The sequence below is a fragment of the Carassius auratus genome, unplaced genomic scaffold (genome assembly GCF_003368295.1).
Source record: "Carassius auratus strain Wakin unplaced genomic scaffold, ASM336829v1 scaf_tig00005124, whole genome shotgun sequence".
In the NCBI taxonomy this organism is placed as follows: domain Eukaryota; kingdom Metazoa; phylum Chordata; class Actinopteri; order Cypriniformes; family Cyprinidae; genus Carassius; species Carassius auratus.
Window position 1 is genome coordinate 83,567 of NW_020523632.1, and position 25,310 is coordinate 108,876.

Here is a 25,310-nt window from a genome sequence, read left to right on the forward strand (position 1 = left end):
ATTAAGTTGTGAAGCAAATCCTGCCGCAAGTTGCTATCATTAATTATTTGAGTACATTTCTGGTCCCAGAAGAATTTTTTTTAGCGGAAATGTAAGCAGATGTGAACTGAGGACGATTTAAACAGACAAGTGATTTGAGCCTGGGGTGATGCGAAGCACTCAGGTGTGATTGTGCTCATCATCTATGAACAAGAGAGACTATATGCTGTTGCTGTCTTGTCAAGGGGGAAAAAATACTGGCCAAGTATTTAAGGCTGTCAGATAAACACCACCTGCTGTAAACATACAAACAATAGTAGTGCTGATCTCCCGGTGGTCTGCTGCAGCTGTGTACTTGTTGAGTTAGAGGATCCCATGTTTGCTCTGCTGATATCATGAGAGATGGTGAACGCAAATAAAAGAACAGATGCAGAGAAGCAATATGTCTGAGTACCCACAACTCCACAGTCAAACACGAAACCCTTGTTAGCAAAAGCCTCGCCAAAAGCCAAATGTGATGGTTACTTTGTCCATTTATCTACTTTTTTTGTTTGTATCAGGCAGTCTACTGTAGGGATCTTGTCAGATTTATAATTTCACACACTGTAATTTTGTGTTCTGCACTGTCACAGTCTGAACAGTGTCGGCATCTCTTTGCCATTGCATGCTGGGATATAATTTAAGGATAAGTGCGCAGAGCTCTATCCTAAACAAGAGAAATATATATATAAACAATGCATAGTATGTGGCCCTTTCCTTTCTTTTTAGATAGTTTTTATGAATAGTGTTAGAGTAGTTCAGAATACTTGCCTGAACACTTCATTCACTACAATTAGTCGAAACTGACACAGCTGGTTTCAGTAAATTGGTCTGCTTTTGTATTACTTTGGAAAAGTTCAAATAGCACATACGTCATACAGATCACTTTTAAACTGTATATACTTTTGCAAAGTTTGAATGCTTCAGAATCCATCCATTGTGATGGCATGTAAGGCATTTGGGTTGCATGGAAAAAAACTGGTCAAATAGATTTGGAGCAGCTTGAGAGTGAATGAATGAATGAGAGAATTGATGTTGTTGGATGAAACTTTATAAACTCATGTTTATACTTGTATAAATATAGCCCATAGTTGTAACATACCAAGTGACTGAAGTCGGCATAAAAAAAATAGTTTTCTTCTTAATTCTTGTTACCAGTCTTGTACATTGAAGGAATAAAGTACATATAATAAAGTACATATAAAATAGTTTTCTATTAAAAAAAATGGTTTAAATTGTATAACATTTCACAATATAACTTACATAGTTGTTGTTGTTGTTGTTGTTAATGAACACCGATGTGCATAAAAGACTTTCAAAAACGTTTACTCACCCCAAAACTTTTATATTCAAATATTATAATTTGTGTTTCATGGTGACTTAACATTTTTTTGCATTTTTTTAGTTTATGTCAGTAATGACTGAGCTGAACACATCCCCTGTGTGCAAAGATGTGTCTAAAGGATAGTTTTCCTGGACAGTTGAACCTTACACTATGTATCACTGCTCTAAGGCAGAAATTAGTGGCTATTTTCTTTTCCTTCTATCATCAAATGTATTTTCTGGAGTCTATTTCAGCATCAGCCCTTCTCTGAGGTGGTGCCCTACACCTGAGGGCATTAACCTCAATATCCAAAAGACTGTAGGAGTTTGTATTAAAGTTTAAAGAAAGCAATACCAGCAAAATAAGGACCCTCCAAACCTACCAAATGCACAGTATTTTTTTCCATATACATGCTACACACCACATATGGTAAAGGTTGCTTCAAAAAATCCTTCAGTCATATAGCATATTCACTTATTGAGACTTCATAATTGTCATAATTAAATCATGTTTGCTTAATTATGCAGGACCACCAGGGGAATTTGCATAATGGAGCATTTTCGTGATAGACGCAGAGTTTCATTCTCAACTCATGAATACTTTGATAGGTCCATGAATGATTCAGAGAGGCAAAGCAGAAACACAGACCCCAGGCATTTGTCTTGATTAGTTTTCCGTTGTGTTGGAGACATAATTAGAGTCCAACACTGGCCCTCACCTGTTTCGCCATCCCAGTCAACTCGTACCACTGCTTGATCTCCCACCGGCAGCATGAAATGTGACTCTGCTGTTGGAAACATAGCGTTTTGGGCAGAGTGCATTTGAGGTAAGGTTCAGCAGCCGTGTACCACTAGCCTGAACCATTCCGATGGATAGATGAGCTAAATTATGCAAATACAATGTAGAAATGGAACTTTTTAATGAGCTTTTATGAGACAAAATTCTCAAAATAATCATTAAAAAAAAAAGAATAATAATATTAGTTAGTTATAGTTTTGTCATGGCCACGACATATTAACTTGTGGGAACGTGATAATATGTTGTGGCCACAAAGTCATTTTGTCAAGGTAACGACATCCTTATGTCGTGGCCATGTAATGTGAAATCATGGCCTCAAGGTCCTATGGTGAGGGAATGACGTCTCTTTCTCATGGCCAAGAGTTTAATGTGTAAACAAACCTATCTGTAACCATCCCACAGACTTGAAAATATGTTAACTGATTGTGTCTTTTTATTTGATATTTGTATATTATTATTATATAGCTGTAGGCTTCTATAATAATATCATTATATTAACTATATATTTTTGTATTTATTTTTATATAATATTATTTCCCCTTTCAGTTCATGTAGCCCTTCACCTAATTAATGTATTGTATAATTAAGATAGTATTTTTTTATTAATATGGTATAAATGAAAAGTCAAAATGACGTGACATGTGGCCAAGTAAGGTGACCCATACTCAGAATTAGTGCTCTGCATTTATCTCATCCAAAGTGCACACACACAGAGCAGTGAACACACACACACACCGTGAACACACACCCGGAGCAGTGGGCAGCCATTTTTTCTGCGGCGCCTGGGGAGCCGTTGGGGGTTCGGTGCCTTACTCAAGGGCACCTCAGTCATGGTACTGAAGGTGGGAGAGAGCACTGTACATGCACTCCCCCCACCTACAATCTCTGCCGGTACGAAACTCGAACCCACAATCTTTGGGTTACGAGTCCGATGAGTTCGACCCCCAATTTCGCAAATACTGTAAACGCCTGACAATTAATGATTGTATTCACAGTCATATGTGATAATAAATGTTTTCATATGAGGGGCCTAATGGATAGAGAAATGGACTTGTAACCAGAAGGCCGTGGGTTCAAGTCTTTAGGGATTGAAGGTGGGGTAGTGAATAACCAGCTCTCCCACTGACTGAGGTGAGACCCTTGAGCACAGCTCCGCACCCAAAACTGCTCCCCAGGCACCACAGCATTGGCCGCCCACTGCTCCAATGGTGTGTTCACGGTGTGTGTGTGCATATTTGTTCACTACTCAGTGCTGTGTGTGTGCACTTGGATGGGTTAAATGCAGAGCACAAATTTTTAGTATGGAATGTCACACGTCATGTCCTTTCCTTCATTCCTCAATGAAACATTATATTTATAACAATCTATTAATTGGCTGGAATAAAATAAAACATATGTTAAAATCAACCTTTTAACTGCACTTTCAGTAAAAATTCCAATAAGTCATAGCATAATCATAGCTTAATTGGTATGTCGGGCATTGACAGTAGGTTATTATTTACAAAACTATTTAGAACATTGAGTAAAAAGATGAAAATGAAGGGAAAATAAATCAAATACATAACAGTGAATATAAGAATATAAGCAATAATAATAATAATAATAATAATAATAATAATAATAATAATAATAATATAAATATTACAGAAAAAGACAATAAGTTAATGTACTTAAAAGACTGTGGGATGGATAAAAATGTTTTCTTTTAGGGCTATTTTATTTTATGTACAGTACTTGATGAAACATTTATTTATGATATACTTCATTCAAATGATTTCTACATTGCGCCCAATACAGTCCGGTAGCCTAGGACTATGGTTAAAGTAATTCAATAATGTAATTATAATTTAAATAATAACTAATATAATTATTTCTTAATTCAAAATAAAGTATTAATAAATCCATCTCTGATAACCCCAGGTAACAAAGGTATGTTTACACATTAAACTCGTGGCATCGAGAAAACAATGTCATTCCCTCAACATAGTATCTCGAGGCCAGGACATAAGGATGTCATCCACAATATATTATTACAGTCCAATTTACGGTCAATGTTAATATGGCATTCCCACAATTTAATATCTCATGGCCAACGCAAAACTAAATAAACTGAACATGTCCCCTCCAGGTCACCATAGAAAAGTATTTTATTATCAATATACAAATGACGCCATTTGTTGCATGTTGAGTCTAATGTGTAAAATAAATAGTGTTCCTTTAACACAGAAACTGTATGTACATCAAATATGAATTTACTTTGTACCCAGATCAACACTTTGACTTATTTCACCAGTGTCCATACACCAAGCAACCTCTCACAGTATTTCTGTGATTCTTTATTTCCCCTGGCCGGTGATGAACTGTGTCAATACTGTGTTATTGGAAAAGCCTCCAGATCACATTACTTCCAAACCACTCCCTTCTGCTTTCATTTTATAGTGGAGCTCCATATTTCCAGAATCCTTTTCTTTCTTTTTTTTTTTTCTTTTTTTCACATTTCTCATAATTTGCTGATGCAATGGCAGTATTTTTCACAAAAGTCTTCTAGATTGTGCTGATACATTAACTCATAGAAAAAGAACTCGACTAAGGACTTTTTGAAGATTAACTCTAGCTCCGTTACTGTGCTCTTCTGTCTCCTTGAAACCAGAGAGTGGAATGAGAATCTCTTGGTGCAGGGATTGTATGTAGCACAGGTGAATTGTGGGGGATTGATTCGCAGACTGTGAGAGATTGAATCAGATTGCTGAGGAGCAGTTGGAGGTCAAATCTTCACAACGAAACTGCTGTATTGAACAATCACAAAGTTATAAGGAGGAGACTTTGGACGTTATTGACATAATATATTGTTCATTTCTGCTAACGAGTCATATTTATCAATGGATCCTTGGTGACAAATATTGCACGAGCATAATAATGGCATATCGATTATTTGCGGGTAATGGCCATCTTTGTTATTTTTAGCACAAATGCTGAGGCCATCAGGAAATATTTCTTCATAATGGAGTTGTTTTTATTGTAGTTATTAGCAAGTGTATTCTGTACTAAAATGCTTTTGGAATTATTCAGGAGTTAATTGTGTGTGATATTTTTTGGTTATGCTTCAGCTACGCTTTGCTAAGCTACTTGATTGCCATAAGAGCCCTTTTAAAGGTGTTTTATCATTGTTAGTAAGGCATTGATCTCAATCTCCAAAGTTTAAGTGTTTTAAAAGGTAATACAAGTCACAGCTCCAGTAGTTATGGGTAAATAATCATGCTTAATGCAAAGATATACTCTAACTCTCACCCTAATGCACATTGTTTCCTCTGTGTGAACACTGTGGTTGGTGACTGTGTGTGAGTGTATAAATCCCCATAGGCTGACCTCAATGTACAATGCAGACACAGTATTGAGTACAAATGAGCGAGTCGAATCAATAAGCTCCTCAGGTTGCAGAATATAATTACTTGGCCAAATCAAACGCAACTCTCAGCATTAAACCACAGCAGGAAAAAAAGTACAAATGTTGTCGCAATAATCTGTGGGAGGTTTTTATAGCCAGAAGTTGTGAGTTCATCTTGTATCTCTGATGGGGTGGATTTAAAAAATAAAATAAAATTGGATGGATAAAGTACAGCAAACATCTCTCACATGAGTCTTCTTTGTGTTGTCTTGCAGTGGCTAACATCCTGTGGAGAGAAGAAGGTAAGTAAGCATTCTGTTTCAATGCAATATTAATGTCTCTTGAGCCCTGAACAAACTTATCTATATCATACTACAGGTCTGGGGATTGGAAACATGTTCTATGTGTTTTATGAGGACGGTATTAAAGTCATCCAGCCAGTGGCCTGTGAGATTCAGAGACACATCAAACCCAGCGAGAAGCTTCTTGGCCTGCAGGTGAGCTGTGGTAAAAGACATTTTTAAGCACAACATACAGCATAAAGCATAACATAAAGCCTCTGTTTTCCTTCCTGCATGCTGTAGCCACAAGCAAAGTGTGAAGTTTATGACTGCTATTTATTTATCAGCATTCTTTTGCAATTATTTTACAACAAAAATTATTGATTGCTGGTGTCTGCATGAATTTCTATTTCTTACTTTAAATAAATCCATTGACCCTTTATCATTCATCTATCCATCCTTCGTTCTTTCTTTCTTTCTTTCATCCATCCATCCATCCATCCATCTATCATCTACCTGTTTATGCATCCATCCTACTATTCTATTCTTCCTTCATTCCTTCCATCATCTATCCTTTTCTCATTCTTTCCAACATTCATCCTTCCTTCCTTTCCCTTTTCTCATTCACTCTTTCTTTAACATCCATCTGTCTATCCTTCATTATGTTCACCCATCCATCTTTCTCCCATACTTCTTTCCTTCCATCCATCCATCCATCCATCCTACCTTTTCTCTTATATTTTACCCATCCATCCCATCATTCATCTGTCATCATTCCTTCCTTTTCTCTTGTATTATTTCTATCCCTCCATTACTCATCCATCTATCCACCCTTCAGTCTATTCACCCACCCATACATTTTTGTTCCATCATTCTTCTATCTTTCTTCTTTATTTACTTGATCCCATCCTTTTTGTCTTTCATTCTTTCTATCCATCACACATCCATCTATCCACCTTTCATTCTATTCAGGCTTCGTTCCTGTCTTCCTTCTTTCTTTCTTTCTTTCTTCCGTTCCTGACATGACTAGTAATTTAACCGTATGGAGTTTGATCCTCAGCACAGACATCAGCTGATCTCCTTCATCACTTTACATCGCTTACATCCCTCCTTGACTCTGAATATAAATTCTTGGCTCTTTCTGATAGACAGCTGTTAGATTTACACAAGCTATTAAATGATTGCCTCCCTCTGTTTAGCTGTTACGTTGGAGCTGGGTATGCTGATGAGACAGCTGTATTTGTTTGGGGATCGGGGCGGTGAGAGCTTGAGTTTCCAGACTCCAGAGAGGCAGCAGGCCTCTATTAGGACATCAATCAAATGCTAGGCCTTAACCGCAAGCCTCGGTGCAAACAATAGGGAGCATTATGATGTGTTTTTCCTATCACATGTACTTCCCTCCTATATTAAATATTCTCTGATCATTTTGAAGATCTTACAGATTGCAGTTGCAGTCAACAGAATCACCAGAGGAGATATTTTACTGTTTGATTTTACTGAGTAGATTATTAAAAAAATAAAAATAAAAATCTTCATGGAAAAGTTTAGTAGCATTGTTAAACTTCAACTCAGTTGTCAATTGTTAACTCCTAGGTTCCTTTAACGTGAAGAGCCACTTCTAAAAATCAATTTACTCTAATAATCTTTAATATGTCTTTGTGTAGTTTTATTGACCCTTTTTTGTACCTTATTTCTGAAGGAGGATGTCTGTCCACAAGTGGAGGGAGATAAGGAACAGAAATGTTTGTGGACATCAGCCGTCAATGTGAAGGACAAGTTCATTTACGCCACACAGCCTTTGCTGAACAGGTTGCTCATTGTAGACGTCCAATCCCAGAAAGCTGTTCAGGTGGGCCAAGGAATCAGTAAACTAAAACATTATTCTCATGAACATACTATAGGCACATCATGAAATTTAAATAATGATGCATTTTAATATATGCAATGTGCCATTCTAGTTGGCATATTTTATTCTTTATTTTCACATGGTATGCAACATTTTCTTTTTTTTCTGCCATGGGAACTCAATAATCTCTTGTTTGAGTAGTTTCTTCTGGTTACTCCAAACCAGAAATAATCAGAATGTTAGCATGCCGTGTTCTGATTGACTGACGATCTGATCTGCTTGATCGAATCACGGTTTTGTTTCAGAGTGACTGCCCAAATGAGTGCTATCAAGACTTTCTTCATACCAGGCCTGACTTGGGTATTCCATGATGCCTCAGAATGTGCTGACAATGGTCTCTCTTGGGATCACCTGGGAATTTGGTTTTCATTGCCTCAGATTAGCAAGTGCTAATTAGCCACCAGATCTTTAAGAGTGGGTGAACCATAGAGAAGAGTCTAATATTTGTCCACAAATTATGTTTTAAACCTGAGAATTCATTATTTAACCAAAACATTTTTGGACGATTTAAATTTTCACTGCTAAGGATAGTGGTGAGAATTTGTTCATCCGTGCTGAAGAGTTTCTATTATTCAGTCTAATCCTCGTAAGGGGGAAGGGATGTGCTGGGATAAAATTGCAATGTGCACATCTGCTCCCACAGATTTTTGCACACATGGAGATTGACGCTGAAGACAACAATCACCCTCCTTCATCATGGCTACACGAACAGTAGTTCTCTTTTGATTTCTTTTAATGCGGTGTGTTGTCGAAACAAGCTGTTCAAATGCTCACATTCTGGAGGACTTAACCGTGAATGCTGCATCAGATCTGAAGTTAGAGACATTCTGATGGGGGGGGGATGTACATCCTACTGTGAGAGAGAGGGTGTAATAATTTTTGCAACGCTCAATGTGCAAATTACATTTTTTTTCATATTCGTGTGCATCCATGTAAGCACAATGAGGTGTGAAAATTGCACAGTAAGGCTATCACTGCACAAAATGAATCATTTGTTTCCCAGTAGAATATCTTCAGCCAGGTGACAGAGAATGGATATGGATGCAAAGCTATTATTGCAAACGGGCTGAGCTATTGTTTCTGTCAGCACCCCATTTAAAATGCACACCCATCCCAAACTCTGCATGTGGTTAAAAAACATACAGCTGTGCTTTTGGAAGCAACACACGTTCTCTCTGTCATGGATAGTTGCTTTGGAGGACTTGTAAACTTTAATGGTGACTTTTGTAGAATGTTAAAAACCATGGATAAAAGATGCTTCATGAATTAACATAATGAGTTCCAGTGATTTCATTGAATTCTCAAAGGGATGCTTGAAAAGCAAACAATGTGGAGAAGTGATCAATTTTTCAAACACGCTCTACTGACCAGGGGCAAAAATGCTGAAGTGTCTGTCTTAGTTGTGCCTATCATGAGATAATTATAACATTTCACTTAACTTTGATGAATACTGTGTTGCATTTTTCTAATTAGATTGTGTGTCTTTTATAAGTGAACTGACTATGATAGTTGTACATTATATCAAATTCCTATAATATGAGTATATCTGTATATTTGTGAATGTTTTAAAAGAAGATTTATGCATTCACATTCACCTTAAAGGCTTCAGTTATTTGATCAAATGTATAGTAAGACAGTATTTGTGAAATATTTTTATTTTTATTCCTTTACTTTATTCCTGTAATGGAACATTAGTGTCATGAATTTTCAGCATCTATTCAGAAATCATTCTAATATGCTGATCTGGTGTTCACGGAACATTTATTATTATTATCAATGTTGAAATATTTTGGTATAATACAAGATTATTTTTTTCAGGACCTTGCTGAATAATATTATTATTATTATTATTTATTTATTTATTTATTTTTAAACCTGATACCAAGCTTTTGAACAGTGATGTATGGATTTATTTATTAGATTAGGTAATACATTAGGTATCAATTTATTATATGAAATATTAAATTTACCTACATTTTTTTAATGGATCATGGGGCTTTTTTGAACATAGGACTTGCCCAACCCTTCCACATAAACTACATTTTTAGTTGTTAAATGTTACTGTGTTAACTGATTTTGATAATCAGATGGAAACTGTTGATCTGCTGTTGTCAACAGACTGTGAGCACCGACCGGGTTCCAGTGAAGCTGCACTATGACAAGTCTCATGACCAGGTGTGGATCCTGAGCTGGGGAGATCTAGAGAAAAACTTTCCAACCCTCCAGGTAAGTCAAATCACTCCAGATTCATCAGTGAGTGCTAATCACCATCTAATGCCTCTTCAACATGAGTACTGGCACGTTCTGCTTAACTACATCTCTCATCTGATTATTCAAGTAGATGAGTTGGCCCTGCTGAGAGTGTGTTTTGATGATTTTAGTTGACATTTTTGGAGCCTTCCCAAGTGATGTAAAATTAAACCAGAATAGCAAGGGGTCTCAGTGGGGCTCCATATCGCATAATTGGAACAGTCTTGTCCCTCATAATGCATAGCTTTGGTTAATCACAAACATAATACATTGAGTTCGTCAAAGACAAGGGGAATTTTGACATTTAGAAGTACACAAATCTACCCCTTGTGTGTGTTCCTGCACATGATCACTCATGTTCCTATTGTGACTCTTCCATACATCAGGTGATCAGCCAAGCCAGCGGAAGCATGTCCCACCACACCATCCACACCCAGCCAATTGGCCATCGCTTCGACAGGGTGGAGGATTTCTTTATTCCTCCCATAAGCCTCACCATCAGTCACATCAGGTAAATGAGAAAAAGACTCCCACCAAATACATATATATATATATATATATATATATATTGTCACGGGACAAAGAAGCACACGACGAGCGAGTGAGTGAAAAAATATCCCCGAAGGGTGGATTTTATTGAGAGTGCCAGTGAGGAAGTGTCGAAAGTGCGGGTCTTCGTGTCCGTGTCCTTGTATCCCTCTTGTGCGCGTGCCTGGGCTGTGCCGGGGTCACCGTGGTTCGACGGGGCTGCGGCTTAAGGGCTGCTTTCTGCGGGGAAAAGAACAAAGAGTCACTTCCTGGCATGGAGACGTTTCTCCCCTTCTTCCTCCTCTGCCGTATCTTTATAGCCCGCTTGATGAGCCGCAGCTGGGCTTGCTCAGTGGCTGATGAGCGGGGACAGGTGCGGCGTGTCGGTTGCCAGGGCGACGCTGATGAGGACTCGGGACACTTGTCACACTCCCCCCCCCTAAGCGTCGTCCTGTGTCTGCGGGAGAATGGGGAGAGAGGGTAGGGGTGGGGAGTGGAGCCTGACAGACCTGCGAAAGTTGCCCACATCCTGGAAAGGCCGTCGGCGTTGGCGTTGGCCGTCCCCGCCCGATGTTGTATGGTGAAGTGGAAGTCCTGGAGCGCTAGGAACCACCGGGTCACCCTGGCATTTGTGTCCTTAGCCCGTGCCATCCACTGTAATGGGGCGTGATCCGTGAGGAGGGTGAACCGGCGGCCGAGGAGGTAATACCGCAGCTCCAGGACTGCCCACTTGATGGCCAATGCCTCCTTTTCGACGGCCGCGTACCGCGTCTCAGCGGGGGACAGCTTTCGGCTGATGTAGATCACCGGGTGTTCCTCACCGTCGTGGACCTGGGAGAGGACGGCTCCCAACCCGGTGTCTGATGCGTCCGTCTGCAGCAGGAAGGGGCAGCTGAAGTCGGGGGCGTGCAGGACTGGTTCGGAGGTGAGGGCCATCTTCACCTGCTGGAACGCCTTCTCCGCCTCCGGGCTCCAGGGAATCTTCTCGGGCTGCCCCTTCCTGGTCAGGTCTGTCAGGGGAGATGCTAAGGAGGAGAAGTGAGGTATGAAACACCGGTAATATCCCGCCAACCCCAAAAAGGCTCGTACCTGGGTTTTCGTTGAGGGCTTCGGTGCGGACAGGATGGCCTCCACTTTCTTCTCCTGCGGCCTAATGAGGCCGCGACCGACCTGGAAACCCAGGTACTTGGCTTCTGACAGCGCTAGGTGACACTTGCGGGGGTTGGCGGTTAGTCCCGCCCGGCGCAGCTCCAACAGCACCCTCCGGAGCCGCTCTAAATGCTCTCCCCAGGTCTCCGAGTGGACTACCACATCGTCCAGATAGGCTGCGGCGTAGGACATATGGGGCCGCAGCAGGATGTCCATCATGCGCTGGAAGGTGGCAGGGGCCCCGTGTAGGCCGAAGGGAAGGACCCGGTATTGCCAGTGGCCACTGGGGGTAGAGAAGGCGGTTTTTGCTTTGGCTTCCTTAGTCAGGGGGACCTGCCAATATCCTTTCGTGAGGTCTAGTGTAGAGATGAACCGGGCTCTTCCCAGGCGGTCGAGCAGCTCATCCACACGGGGCATGGGGTAGCCGTCGAACTCGGAGACCTCATTTAGGCGGCGGAAGTCGTTGCAAAACCGGAGGGTGCCGTCGGGCTTCGGGACCATGACGATGGGGCTTGACCAGGGACTCCGAGATGGTTCGATCACACCTAACCTCAACATCTCCTGCACCTCCTCCTCGATGGCGTGTCGCCGAGCCTCCGGGACTCGATAGGGCCGCTGCCGGACGATGACTCCAGGTGGTGTCCTCACATCGTGCTCGACGACCTTGGTCCTTCCGGGCCGGGGGGAGAACACATCGGAGAACTGACCGACTAGGTGTTGCAGCTCCGCCTTCTGGGCCGCGGAGAGGTGTGGATTGACATCTACCACCACGGGAGTAGAGGCGGTGAGGGCCGCAAGTTGGGGTCCGGTCCCCACCCAGCGTTTCAAGAGGTTGACGTGGTATAATTGTTCGGGTCGACGCCGCCCAGGTTGTCTGACCCTGTAGGTGACGGGCCCTACTCTCTCCAGTACCGTGTACGGGCCTTGCCATCTTGCCAGGAATTTACAGGCTGAGGTGGGGACCAGGACCATTACGTGGTCTCCTGGCTGGAACTCCCGTGGTTGGGCGGCCCGATCGAAGTGGCGCTGCTGGGCTTGCTGGGCCTTGGTCAGGTGCTCCCGGACTAGTGGCATGACCCTGTCGACTCGCTCCCGCATCTGGCGGACGTGTTCAACCGTCGTCCTGAGGTTGACTGGTTGTTGCTCCCAGGCCTCTTTAGCCACGTCGAGAAGCCCTCGGGGTTGGCGGCCAAACAGAAGCTCGAACGGGGTGAAGCCCGTGGATGCCTGGGGGACCTCCCGGATGCCGAAGAGGACGTAAGGTATCAGCTGGTCCCAGTCTCGTCGGTCCTCGGCCGCCACCCGTCGCAACATCTGCTTCAAGGTTTGATTAAACCTCTCGACGAGGCCGTCGGTCTGGGGGTGGTAGACGGACGTCCGGAGTTGTTTCACTTTCATGAGTCGACAGAGGTCAGCCATTAGCCGGGACATGAAGGGCGTCCCTTGGTCGGTCAGTATCTCTGCCGGTATGCCGACCCGGCTACATAGGAGGAAGAGCTCCTGGGCGATGGCCTTTGCGGTGGCTTTGCGGAGAGGGATAGCTTCGGGGTAGCGGGTGGCATAGTCGACGATGACCAGGATGTGTTCATGCCCCCGGGCGGACTTCGGCAGCGGCCCAACGAGATCCATTCCGATGCGCTCGAAGGGCACCTCGATGATGGGTAATGGAATCAGCGGGCTGGGGGGAGGTGTGTGTGGTGAGGTCCTCTGGCAGATCGGGCAGGCTTGGCAGAACCGTTTCACATCGGCGACCAGGCCCGGCCAATGGAAACGGTCCCGGATCCGCTGGACGGTGTTCTGGGCCCCAAGATGACCCGCCATCGGGTGAGCGTGTGCCAGTTCCATCACCGTTCCCATCTTGCTGCGGGGCACTACGAGCAGAAGCTTCTCCTCCCCCCTCCGCTGGGCGGCACAATAGAGCAGGCCATTCCGGATGACGAAGTGAGGGATGGGATGAGGTGCTGGTTGGAGATCCTCTCCTTCCGCAACCCTCACTTGAGACCAGCAGTTCTTCAGGCGATCATCCTCGTGCTGCTCCTTCGCGAAAGCCCCACCTCCTGCCACCTGCTGAAACACATCAAAATATAGGTCAGAATTTTGGGAGGGGGGCTCACCTTCTCGAGGGCTGTCCGATGTCAGCAGCACGGGATGTCGAGGAGGTCCCTTTTCTGGCCTCCGGCGTCGGCGGTTCCCGGTCGAGCTGGCAGGCTGTGCGGCTGCGGCGAGTAGACGGTCGAACCCCGGCCAATCTCTCCCGAGGAGGACGGGGACGGGCAGGTCCTTCACGATCCCTACTTCCAATGACCAGGTTCCCGGGGCAGCGGTTATGGCGACTCGCCGAGTGGGGACCCGTCTGGTATCGCCGTGGACGCACGTGATGGCCATCCGGGCCTTGGCTCCTGACCGTGGAGGGAGGACGGTGGGCCGCATCAATGTAATGGAGCTCCCGGAATCCAGCAGCGCCGAGAACGGGCGGCCATTGACGGCGACTTCGGCCCGAGTCGCCCCAGCTGGGGGGTCGTGAACGGCACAGCCTGCCAGCCAAGCGCGTCCTGGGGAGCGTGGTGGTTCCGTTGGCATGGGCTCGTCCTGGGGACCGGGAACCGCTGGCCTGCTCATGTGCCGCGAGGTGCCCTCCGGCGTGCGTCGCTCCTGGACCACCCTTCGGGGAAAAGGCGGCGCTCGCTCCCCAGCCTCCCGGTGGTAGGCGGCATCCGCCAGCTCAATGGCCTCGATCACTTCATCCACACTGGAGGGGTTCCGCATGCCTACCGCCTGGCGGATGGATCGGGGCAAGGCGCGAAGAAGGCGGTCGACGGCCACGCGCTCCGCCACCTGGTGCGCGCTGGGATCCCCGGCCAACAGCCAATGATGCGCCAACCTGGTGAGTTCCGCTGCCTGTGCGCGAGCGGGCAATCGGGGTCGATATTCCCAATCGTGGAACTGTTGGGCCGCACATATCGGGGACAGACCCACGCGGCCGAGGAGTTCTTTCTTTAATTCATCATATGAAGCCCTTCGGCTGGGAGTCAAAGAATAATAGGCCCGCTGTGCTTCCCCCGTCAGGAGCGGGGCGAGGAGATGTGCCCATTCATCCATGGGCCAGACTTCGCGCACGGCTGTGGCCTCGAACATCTGCAGGTACAGCTCGACGTCATCACTCGCCGTCATCCGGGGCACGAGCTGCGCGGCTTGGACGCGGGGATCAGGCAGCGGAGCGCGCTGGGCGGTGGTAGTGCGAAGCGCGGCGAGCTCCCGTTCAGTTTCCCCTTGCCGCGCGGCCATGTGTTCGACAATTTGTTGCTGGCGGATGCTCACCTCGGTGAGGTGTTTGAGCAATTCTTCCATCACGGGGGAGGAGCTGCCGCCTGCACAAAAAAAAAAAGAAAAGAAAAAAAACACAACGGTGAACGGGGGAAAAGACTCACAATTTTGGTGATCGCTGTCGGTGCTTCTTTCAATTTGCTGCCCGCATTCTCCACCAAATTGTCACGGGACAAAGAAGCACACGACGAGCGAGTGAGTGAAAAAATATCCCCGAAGGGTGGATTTTATTGAGAGTGCCAGTGAGGAAGTGTCGAAAGTGCGGGTCTTCGTGTCCGTGTCCTTGTATCCCTCTTGTGCGCGTGCCTGGGCTGTGCCGGGGTCACCGTGGTTCGACGGGGCTGCGGCTTAAGGGCTGCTTTCTGCGGGGAAAAGAACAAAGAGTCACTTCCTGGCATGGAGACGTTTCTCCCCTTCTTCCTCCTCTGCCGTATCTTTATAGCCCGCTTGATGAGCCGCAGCTGGGCTTGCTCAGTGGCTGATGAGCGGGGACAGGTGCGGCGTGTCGGTTGCCAGGGCGACGCTGATGAGGACTCGGGACACTTGTCACATATATATATATATATATATATATATATATATATATATATATATATATATATATATATATATATATATATATATATATATATATATATATATATATATATATATATATGCAATAAGCAATGTATGAACACGTACTGACTGCGATTAAAACTCCTGAGAAAACAGCTCTAGTTCTGAATAGTGTGTAATGTGCATTCGGGAACTGACTTTTAGATCTTAATAAACCATTTTGTGCATTCAAAGTCACTCACATGAGAAAGTAGATTTGGACGTAGTCGAGAGGGAAATGTTTAAACCCTGAATAAACAGACCAGGAGATGTTGCATGGATATGGAAATCTCATTTGAATTGATTAAAATCTGAGTTGAAGATTACTGAGCATGCCCTGATCCTCTTATTGTCCCCTGTTGGCAGATAGATGTTTACTTTTGCTCTCATGTCGTGCTAGTATAAAAAAATAATGACTCAATTCCAAACGCTAGAGAGATTGCTTGTTCTCTTCATTAAGAGAGCAAGTCACACTGCTGATGACAAGAGTAGCAAACAATGTAATATGTTCACACACAAAAAAAAATAAGAATAATGTGACGGTCATAAAGAAAACTGAAGTTCTGTTCCAAAAATCTAGCAGTTTGCTGCCTACATACGCTGCTGCATCTTAACTAAAAAGGAACCTCATAAGTAAGAATGATTTATAAGAGTGCAACAGCCCACTTTTTCAGCGGTTCCAGAAGTATTTTTTCTGTAGGAAAAAAAAAACTTAGTTAAAAAGTTATAAGTTATGAGCCAAACCAAACTTTAGCAAGGTGAATCACACCATTACAAATTTTAATTTGAAGCAGAAAAGTATATGAAAATTGTACAAAAAGTCAAAGGTACAAGGCTGTGTACTAAATGGCTTCAAAGCGGGGAAGTTGGAGATGTAATTTAATCATAAACTATACAATCAATCTACATCCTTGTAGCTTACAGTAAGTCTGTCTTTAATGATTTAAAAGTAATTATTAAATCAATTCCTCTATGGAGAAAATTAATGGGAGAGCAAAAAAAGTGTTACAGGAACTTTGATTAGCTGATTTCAGTAGCCTTAATGTCTCCAACACAGTGATGTTGCCTTAAAATACCTCTTCTTAGGCTGCTCACTAGTTTTGGATCAGAGCCATAGACTTACCCTGTGAGGCAAGATGATGGACAGTTTCTTTGCAATGTAATCAAATCAAATCATATTCACAACATTTTAATAGGGCTATCCGGTCAAATGATCATAACTCAATCTCATAATCAGTAAACGCTAATAGCATCTATCCTGTTTACTTATCTGTGTGTAAACATATTTTTGTAGTTCAAATAGCCTGTGCCTCTTATTATAGTATTAATAAAGGTTTTGGAGAATAAGCACATCGTTGCAGTTCAGTTGCAGATCCTAAGCACAGCTAGTGACCGGCTTTGTTAAAAGATAGAGAATTCATCCGGAGGATACAGCGTAATGCACAAAGACCAGTTTAATTTTCAGTCCTTTAGAGACCTGAGATAATACGGCTTACATGGATGCCACTCACACTCTCCTCATAGACGATTCACTGAACCCAGCTGTTTGCTTTCGCCCTAATATTTACAGCACTACAATTCGGTTCCTGACACTAGAGTTCAGTGCATGTCAGTCTCGCTTTTCTTGAATAAACTGCTGGATGCTCAGTTGAGGGTATGCACCTTTTTTTAGTGCACTGTCCCAGTAGGCTGGTGACATTTAGCGGTGCTGTCCGCTCTCTGATGGAGTAATGTGTTTCTGTGCTCCAAGTCAACATCAGCGCACTACGCTGAAATAGAGGTTAACACCAGTGTAAAGTATTACAGCCCTGGCAAGAGTTTGGATTTAGCACATGACATTAGCTTTTGGATGGAGAAGTTGTGTTTCTTTGTAAACGCGTTATGTAAGAGGAATTACGTCATTGATCTAAAGGGAATAAGATAAAGATTGAGAGAATGATTATGTAAGAAAAAACAGACTCTCAGATCAAGACCAGACATGCTGATCTCAAAGGTATTTGATGTAAAGTGTATTGACAGCCTCTGAAACAACTAAATCCCTTTTAAACACAACATTAGAGAGCCACAGTTATTTCAAAATCTTCTGAAGAATGGTTGGAAGTGGATTTGCCTCAGTCTCTGAACATAATGTATTTAAATCATGCTGACACAATTGACCCTTCACCAGGAGTTTGATTGACAGGTGATCTGACCAATCATAACAGTGAATCTGCAAATTTTGTCGGACAAACAAACCAGGCTGGAGAGTAGATTAATATCAGTGTATGTGGGCTTAAAAAATGGTGTGTATGGATATCTTTCAGAGAAAAATAAAAATAAAAACATGAAACATTAAAAATATATAGGCTTACCAAGGCTGCATTGATTTGATCAAAAATACAGTAAAAATGTATAAACTGGTTATAAAGTAGACAACCTATTTTTAGACTCTCAAATGATTTGTGAACATTTGTAGATCTCTAAAGTTGCACACACAAAAGGTTTCCTTTTTTAGAAACTATTTTTTACAATGATACTGTACATATCAGTGTTTATCTAACCATAAACTCATGTTATGACTAGATTTTATGCACGAATACCCATACATAATAATTAGATCAACCAGAGAGCTCAGCGTGCCTTGTAAATTTATACGAATTTACTTGCGTAATCCTCAGGAGGATATTGATTTTTGTGAATATGCTGACATAATAAGATCTGCGACTGGTAAACAGCGCCCGTGTCATTTGTACAGAACACTGTTGTAAGGAGGAATGTTTGGTGATCCGTGATCCAATAATTACTTCATTCGTTTCTCATTTGCAATGCCTCATATATTTAGATTTCACCTGTGGCAGTGAACTGTTGAGGAGGGATTTGTACAGGGGAGAGACTGCATGTGACATTTTTAGTCAGCTTGTCAAATTATTTTAGCATTTACACACCTTCACACTGGGAAAATAACAGCCTACAAGAGTCTCATTCACAGCATTCATTGACTTTCTGTCATGCTTTTATCCGCAACCAGCCTGCGCACAAATTAGTTTGTCAACTGTAAAAAAATAAATTAAAAAAAAAAAAAAAGAATTACCTTTCCTTATTTATCTTATTTGAATTGAACAGTAAGCCCTTTACCAATGCTAAATACACATGTTCAGTCTAAAGCTTTGGTCAGATAAATATTGTTTGTATAAATGAAAGTATTGCCATGAATGAGTATATGTGTTTAGTTTGTTCATAGGAAAATGTTTTTTGGGATGCCTATGGTTTAGTTGGGAGAAATAATTGATTTACAACAGGAAAGTGTCTCTATTAATTGCCCTGCATTGCATAAATAAACAAAGAAATCACAAAGTATACACACTGCTACAAAAAAAACCTGTCCGTGTTGTTTTTTTATTATGAAATTACAGAGCTGTCCTGTTGTATATTGACTGCATGGGTAGAGGCTAGTAACTTTATAGTGTAATGAAATCAGCAGCCGATATCCATATGACAGAGCTGTGTGTGCCAACTCAAAAAGATGAATGTGACTCTTAAGTATCCTATTCTGGGGATACATCATTACATGTCCCTGTAGAAATGTTTTATATCTAGCACTACAAAACCTTTTTGTAATCATTATTGAGTGATGCATGTTTCCTCATGGGTTGCATCTGTTTAACAAAGCTGAAAGCTGATTCTGAAAACATTGTAGTGACCCCCATAGCACACAGGCCTGTTTTTTAAAGCATACCCAGGATGAATTGTATCATTGATGTATGTTTGTGAGTGCTAGCAGCAGCCGCTTCCATTGTTTTATTCATGTTTTTGTTGCATTGGATTTACCACCAAAATTTTACTTGCATAAAAATATATATATATATATATTCAAAGGTATTGGGCACCAAGTGTAACTTTAAATTTCATGAAAACATTTTGAAGTTTAAATTTTATTTTTGTTTGTATTTTTTAACATGTTTAGGCAAATACATTTTTCAGAAGAAATGCACACAGTATGTAAGAAGAAGTACTTTGCGTAAGATCTCCAAATCAGTAGGTCAGTTTGAACCATATTGAAACAGCTAGAAACGCTAGTGATAAATTATACACATTTATGGTGATAAAGGTGCACTGTTTTTGACACATAGATGTGATTTGGAAAGTATATACAAAATTGCCCCCCTCAATGGTTTCAAATCGTCAAAATATAACACTTTGAAAAGTAAAAAGAGAAAAGGGAAAAAAAATATTTTACTGTTTTTTACTGTAGCCTGTCAAATACAGGAGTCATATTAATTCAATATGATTTTTATGTAATTTGAGGTCAGTTTGACCTTTAATCCAGACAGAGAAGATATTTTATTAACACAGCAGGAGAGAATTTTCCTTGCTTGCAAAATAATCCTATTTACAATTGAAGTGGATGACTGGGTATTGAACACACACTTTTACATTCATATTCCATGGTCTCGGCCCCCAGTGTCCGGATCTGTCACCAGGCCTTCTTGCTGGACCTCATAATTTAGAAATTAAGCCCTGAGCATATCGTCACAGCCAAAACAGCCTGGCCTGTAGCTAATAGATGGACTCCTGCTGCCAACTGGTGGAGCTCATCAAGGGCGGTGATAATCTGTCCCATTGGTCCTCAGCAGACATGGCCTTTTGGCCAGACGCAGACAGTAACCACATTCTCGAGTGCATAAAAGAAGATGGATGTCAGGGTTTGAGGTCTGTGCTAGAATTGATTGGAGAGCATGCAGATTTAATTGGACTGTGTCAGATCCTTTATTTCCCTCACCAACTTCATTTGTTCTTGGTTCTTCTGAGAATTTTTTATAGCCAATAATTGGGCTCTTTGGATTTCTCAGTGGATGGGACAAAGTGTAGATGATTAATTTTTTAATTGAAATCAATTATGAAACCAGACATCTGGCAGAGGATATTTAGCATGGACTGATTTAGAGATGTGACATTGAATTCTTTGTCTTCCTTAAAGCTTTTGGATCTCCCTCATTAGACTTGAACCTGCACTCTGAGTTTATTCACTCAGAAGCTTCGTTTGTTACTTTCAGTGTGGCAGCTACTTCTTATCCGAAGCAACTTACACTTCATTAATTGCAAGCGCAGTGCCCTCAGGGCAACATTAGTCAAGTGCACAGTGGAGTTAGATCCAGTTCCAGGGACACTTTAACTTGGGATTGGAGCAGATCCTTAATAATTACAAAGCTTCAGGGTTGGGCAAAAGTCAGAATTTATGAACTGGCTTTCTGTCAGTTCATGTGTGTCTAGAAGAGGAATTTAGTATTTGCAATTTGCAAGGAAATTCAACAGTTATGTGAAAAATGTTTCAACAAAAAATAAATTATTTCATTTTTAGTTTAACTAATTATGCCTATTAATACCTGTAGTATATTTTACCCCAAATGATTAGAAAATTCTATCAAAATAAGATTTTGTCATAGAACTCCATAAAGCACATTTTATGGTCCATAAAATTATATTATTGTCATGAAATAGGTTTTAATTATGAGATTAACTATTTTTTTTCTATATTAAAAGATGTTTACAAAAAGATATAAATTAAAGCTGCAGTTTGTAACTATTTTTGGTTAAAAATTATATGAAATAAATTTTGAGCAAGCACAGTTCATAACCAGCCTTACCTTAGCCCAATTCACAGCGGAAATCTTATAATTAGATTTTGAAATGATCTATTTAAGTAGTACTGGTTGGTTTTCACAGGTTTATGTGTTTATAAACCACATGTCTGAAATCAGATTATATTCCAGTTTTAAATATTCATCTGGTTACACATACATGGGATTGTACAAGTTCTGTATTTTAAAGAGAACCAGTTCTTAGGAAAAATAATTTGCTTTTTAGGTTAAAATAATTTCTCTATATGAAATTGGAATGGTAAGAAAATTAAAAACAGAAATAGTAATTTACATGTAACACTAATACACACTGCATCTGTACACTTCGCCGTGCAATGCTGATGTTGTTAACATTAACAGTTTGAGAACAAATATAGAAGTGATAATTTGCAAGGTTTGATGTGATATGAGCTAACAGATCATTAGATTAGTGCAATTTTATTGTAATGCTTTTTTTCTCAGTTGGTCAGAACTAAAAGTGGCAGACTTTTGACTTACTTGTTTCGATGACAATATCCAGTGAAAATTCTTATTTGAGTCATACTACCAAGACGTAAACTAGAATCTGTGATTTTGAAGGACAGTATCCACACCGGTGCGAGCCACACATACTCTTTAAAACATAAGACTAATCCACAAGGAGCTGAGCCAACGCATAATCCACGTAAAGAAAATAATTCCACGAATCAAACAGAGATGACGTGAGAGAGGCAAAACTTACGCACTGCAGCTTTAAATTAAAAACTATTGCCTTGGCCAAATACCCACACTTGCACTTAAACACTTTACTACTTACATGACGTATTTCCTGTATTTGGCCCAAGTGTTCAAGGGAGCATATAGACCACAAGTGTGTGTAGAACTTTTCATTACCTGATGGGACACACTTATAGTGTTGTAAAAATCTAATGTTTATATAGCTTTATTCTAATTTACATTTTAAATACTTTGCATTTTGAAATCAACTTCTAAATAGTATGTTCAGTAGTCTCTACAACAGGATGCATGATGGGATACACTAAGCCTTGAATACTGCTCTGGAGTGGATTTAGTCTGTGTTAAGGCACCTTGCTTTGGCATTTTTAAGATCTGGGACAGTCTTGAACACTTACTTCCTGCCGCTCGCAAGTGTTCTCAAGTCGCCAAGACCGCACGTGTGGGTATTTGGACAAGGCATATGCATACGCAGCAATTATATGAATGCTTGCATTTAAAAAACAAACAAACAAACAAATCTGTTTAAAATGAATGATTTGGAATATATAAAGCATTATTTAAAAAGCCTAATTTTAATCCTTAATGCTAAAAAAAGAGCTTGTTCTGACAAAGAAACATGAAATAGTTGTGTTGAATGAATGTTTTGCTTGACAGAAACTGATATCTAACTGATATTTACGTCTAACGCATATTTTTTCTTTAATAGGTTTGGTATCATCCTCCACAAGAACGAACCAGCTCTTCATAAGATCGATCTGGAAACCACCTCCTATGTGAAAAACATTAGTCTGCAGCAGTACGATTGCATCCCACAATCCCTCGCCTACACACACCTGGGCGGATACTACTTCGTCAACTGTCGGCCAGACTCAACAGGTGCGGTACGGCCACAGTTAATCATCGATAGCGTAACAGACAATGTCTTTGGTCCAAACGGGGATGTGAGTGGCACACCTTATGTCTCTCCCGATGGCCACTATTTAGTGAGCGTGGATGACCGTGATGGCCTCATGCGCTTGCAGCATGTGTCCGTGCGGGGCGAAATCGACCAGCCCTTTGACATTCACACCAACCTGCACCTGTCCGATCTGGCCTTCATGCCCTCGTTCACCGAGGCTAACCAGTATAACGTGTTTGGCAGCTCGGGCCACCAGACGGATGCTCTTTTTGTGGAACTCAGCACTGGTAGCGTCAAAATGATCAAGAGCCTAAAGCAGCCCACGCCAGCTGCTCAGTGGCCTTGGAACCGCCAGAACAGGGTCATGACTGGCAGCGGGCTGTTCGGACAGTACCTCATGACCCCGTCTCAAAGCTCCCTGTTTATACTGGATGGGCGTCTGGATAAACTCAACTGTGAGATCACTGATGTTCCTTTGGGAAATACTGTGGTGTGGGTGGGAGAGGCGTAAGCTGTTTTAAAGGGGCTTGAGAGGGAAACAAAAAAACAGGTTGCAGTGAATTTGGTCTCCGTTTAATTTATTGAGAATAAATTAAGTCTCAACATTTGGAACAAAAAAACAAAATTGACTGTTCAAAAACCTGCATTGGAAAAGAGAACTTGGGAAATGCTTGTTTTCGATAAGCTAGCCAGGTTAAATAGCTCATAAGTAGTTTCTCTAAAAATATTTGGTGGTGTCAAACTCGCATTGGTATCCTTTAATAAGAAAGTCAGTAAGAATCACTTTGTTTGAAGGTGAGAATTGCTTAACTGATTAATTGAATCAATTCAACTGACACGGACCCAGAAAAACAGTGATTTTTGACATCTTTTAGGAATGATATTTCCTCATCTCCCTGTTAAACACCTAAAACACACAAACAAAATGCATTCGGCCCATTTTTTCCAGTGCCTTGAAGGAATACTCACTAAAAAAAGAAAGTAAACATAATTTACCCCCGAGCCTGTGGATTAAACCCTCCTCTGCTTTTCCACACGCAGAGTGAAAATGAGAGCCACACTTAAATTTCACCTGTTTATAGTTCCCACAGACCCCGAGGCATCTCTAGCTTATTAAAACAGCGTCGTGCTGGGAAACTGTCACCTGCTGTGGATATTGAGATATTGTTAATGATGTGTTTGACAAATGTAAATCTTCATGAAATGTTTGGGTGTAAGAATGATGACACCAAGAAGTCTTTGTGTTGAACCCCCAATTAAAATCTATAAGAAAACCAGCATTGGTTAGATCAGTGAACAACTGAGAACGAGTCCGTTACACAATAGAAAACATAACATACCTAGGGACGGTTCTGATCCTGTATAATCTTAGTAAGAGGGGATGTAGTGTTTCAAGGGCACATAAAGAATCAAGTTTTAGTTGACTCAGCAGTCACAGCCACTACCGTAAGAGTCCGCTTTCAGTAACTGGTGCGTCACGTGGTGTGATGTTAGACATGATTTATGCATTGCAATGGTTATAGCTGGAGAACATTTATTTAAAAGTTTGAGAGTCACAATGCTACAAGAGCACGAACAAAGGAATCTTTAATTGTCTGTAGGAAGCACAAGCGTGTGCTCACGATGTTGAATTATTTACTCGATGGACAGAGTCTATGCATTTTCGTTGACACGCCAGCCAGTGAGCTGCATGAATTGAGCTTTTCCCCCCAAATTACAGTACTTATATATCATGTTTTAGTTTTAGATTTTGTATATTTTGTTAATATGCATACAATATGGCTTTTATCAACTGTATTTTCCTTATTCCCAGACTGTTTGGTTTTTTTAGTGACTTTTACTTGCATTCTGTAAATAGCAGGTTGGTTTACGCTTGCGTACAAGAAATTAGCTAGTCGAAAGTCATCTTCAAACAGTTCAGGTTGATTCATTTCCCCTTGTTTATTTTGAAGACAAAAGAGCTGCACTGTCTTTGTTCCACAAATGACCAAGTACATTGTGATGTCACATCCAGAGATCTCATCAGCTCCATGTAGCCATGTACGTTGATTCTCGTGGTTGTTATTTACGTAGAAACATGCTTGACATTTTGGCAGTTAAATAAAGCCTATAACTTTGAAAAAAAAAAAAAAAGGGTTTCGGGTATTATTATTTTTCTCGCTCTGTTGTGTGAGTGGAATGGACTGGAAAAATGATCAAAATCCCAATCAGCATGAATTTATAAACTAGTGCAACAAATTTGATAGATTCAGTATGAATCTTTTCACCTGGAAAGATTCAAGAGATTCATTCAAAGCATAAATATAATTTATGAATATCGTCATTTGGAATTCAATAATATATCATGCTCCACTAGACAGCCAAACTTCATTTATTAAAACTCACTTTATAAAGCTGAAGCATGCTATTGCTCACAAATAATAAGCACACTGTAACAAGTAGAAAGCAGCTAGTTTTTAGGGGCAGTTTGGTAAAAAAGACTCTTGAAACATATGAATTAATGACATGCATTTGGGC

At 41.5% G+C, this 25,310-nt stretch overlaps 1 protein-coding gene across 2 annotated transcripts in view; it reads left to right on the forward strand.

Moving 5' to 3' along the window:
• LOC113070646 (follistatin-related protein 5-like) overlaps positions 1–24,552 on the forward strand; it is a 97,861-nt gene extending 73,309 nt beyond the window's left edge. For both annotated transcript variants that reach the window (XM_026244036.1, XM_026244035.1), the window contains exons 10-15: positions 5,801–5,827; positions 5,904–6,022; positions 7,506–7,655; positions 9,831–9,938; positions 10,349–10,473; positions 22,602–24,552. In XM_026244036.1, coding sequence (XP_026099821.1) covers positions 5,801–5,827; positions 5,904–6,022; positions 7,506–7,655; positions 9,831–9,938; positions 10,349–10,473; positions 22,602–23,304 — 1,232 coding nt within the window. In that variant the 3' untranslated portion in view covers positions 23,305–24,552. The remainder of the gene's footprint in view (positions 1–5,800; positions 5,828–5,903; positions 6,023–7,505; positions 7,656–9,830; positions 9,939–10,348; positions 10,474–22,601) is intronic.
• Positions 24,553–25,310: the final 758 nt, after the last annotated feature.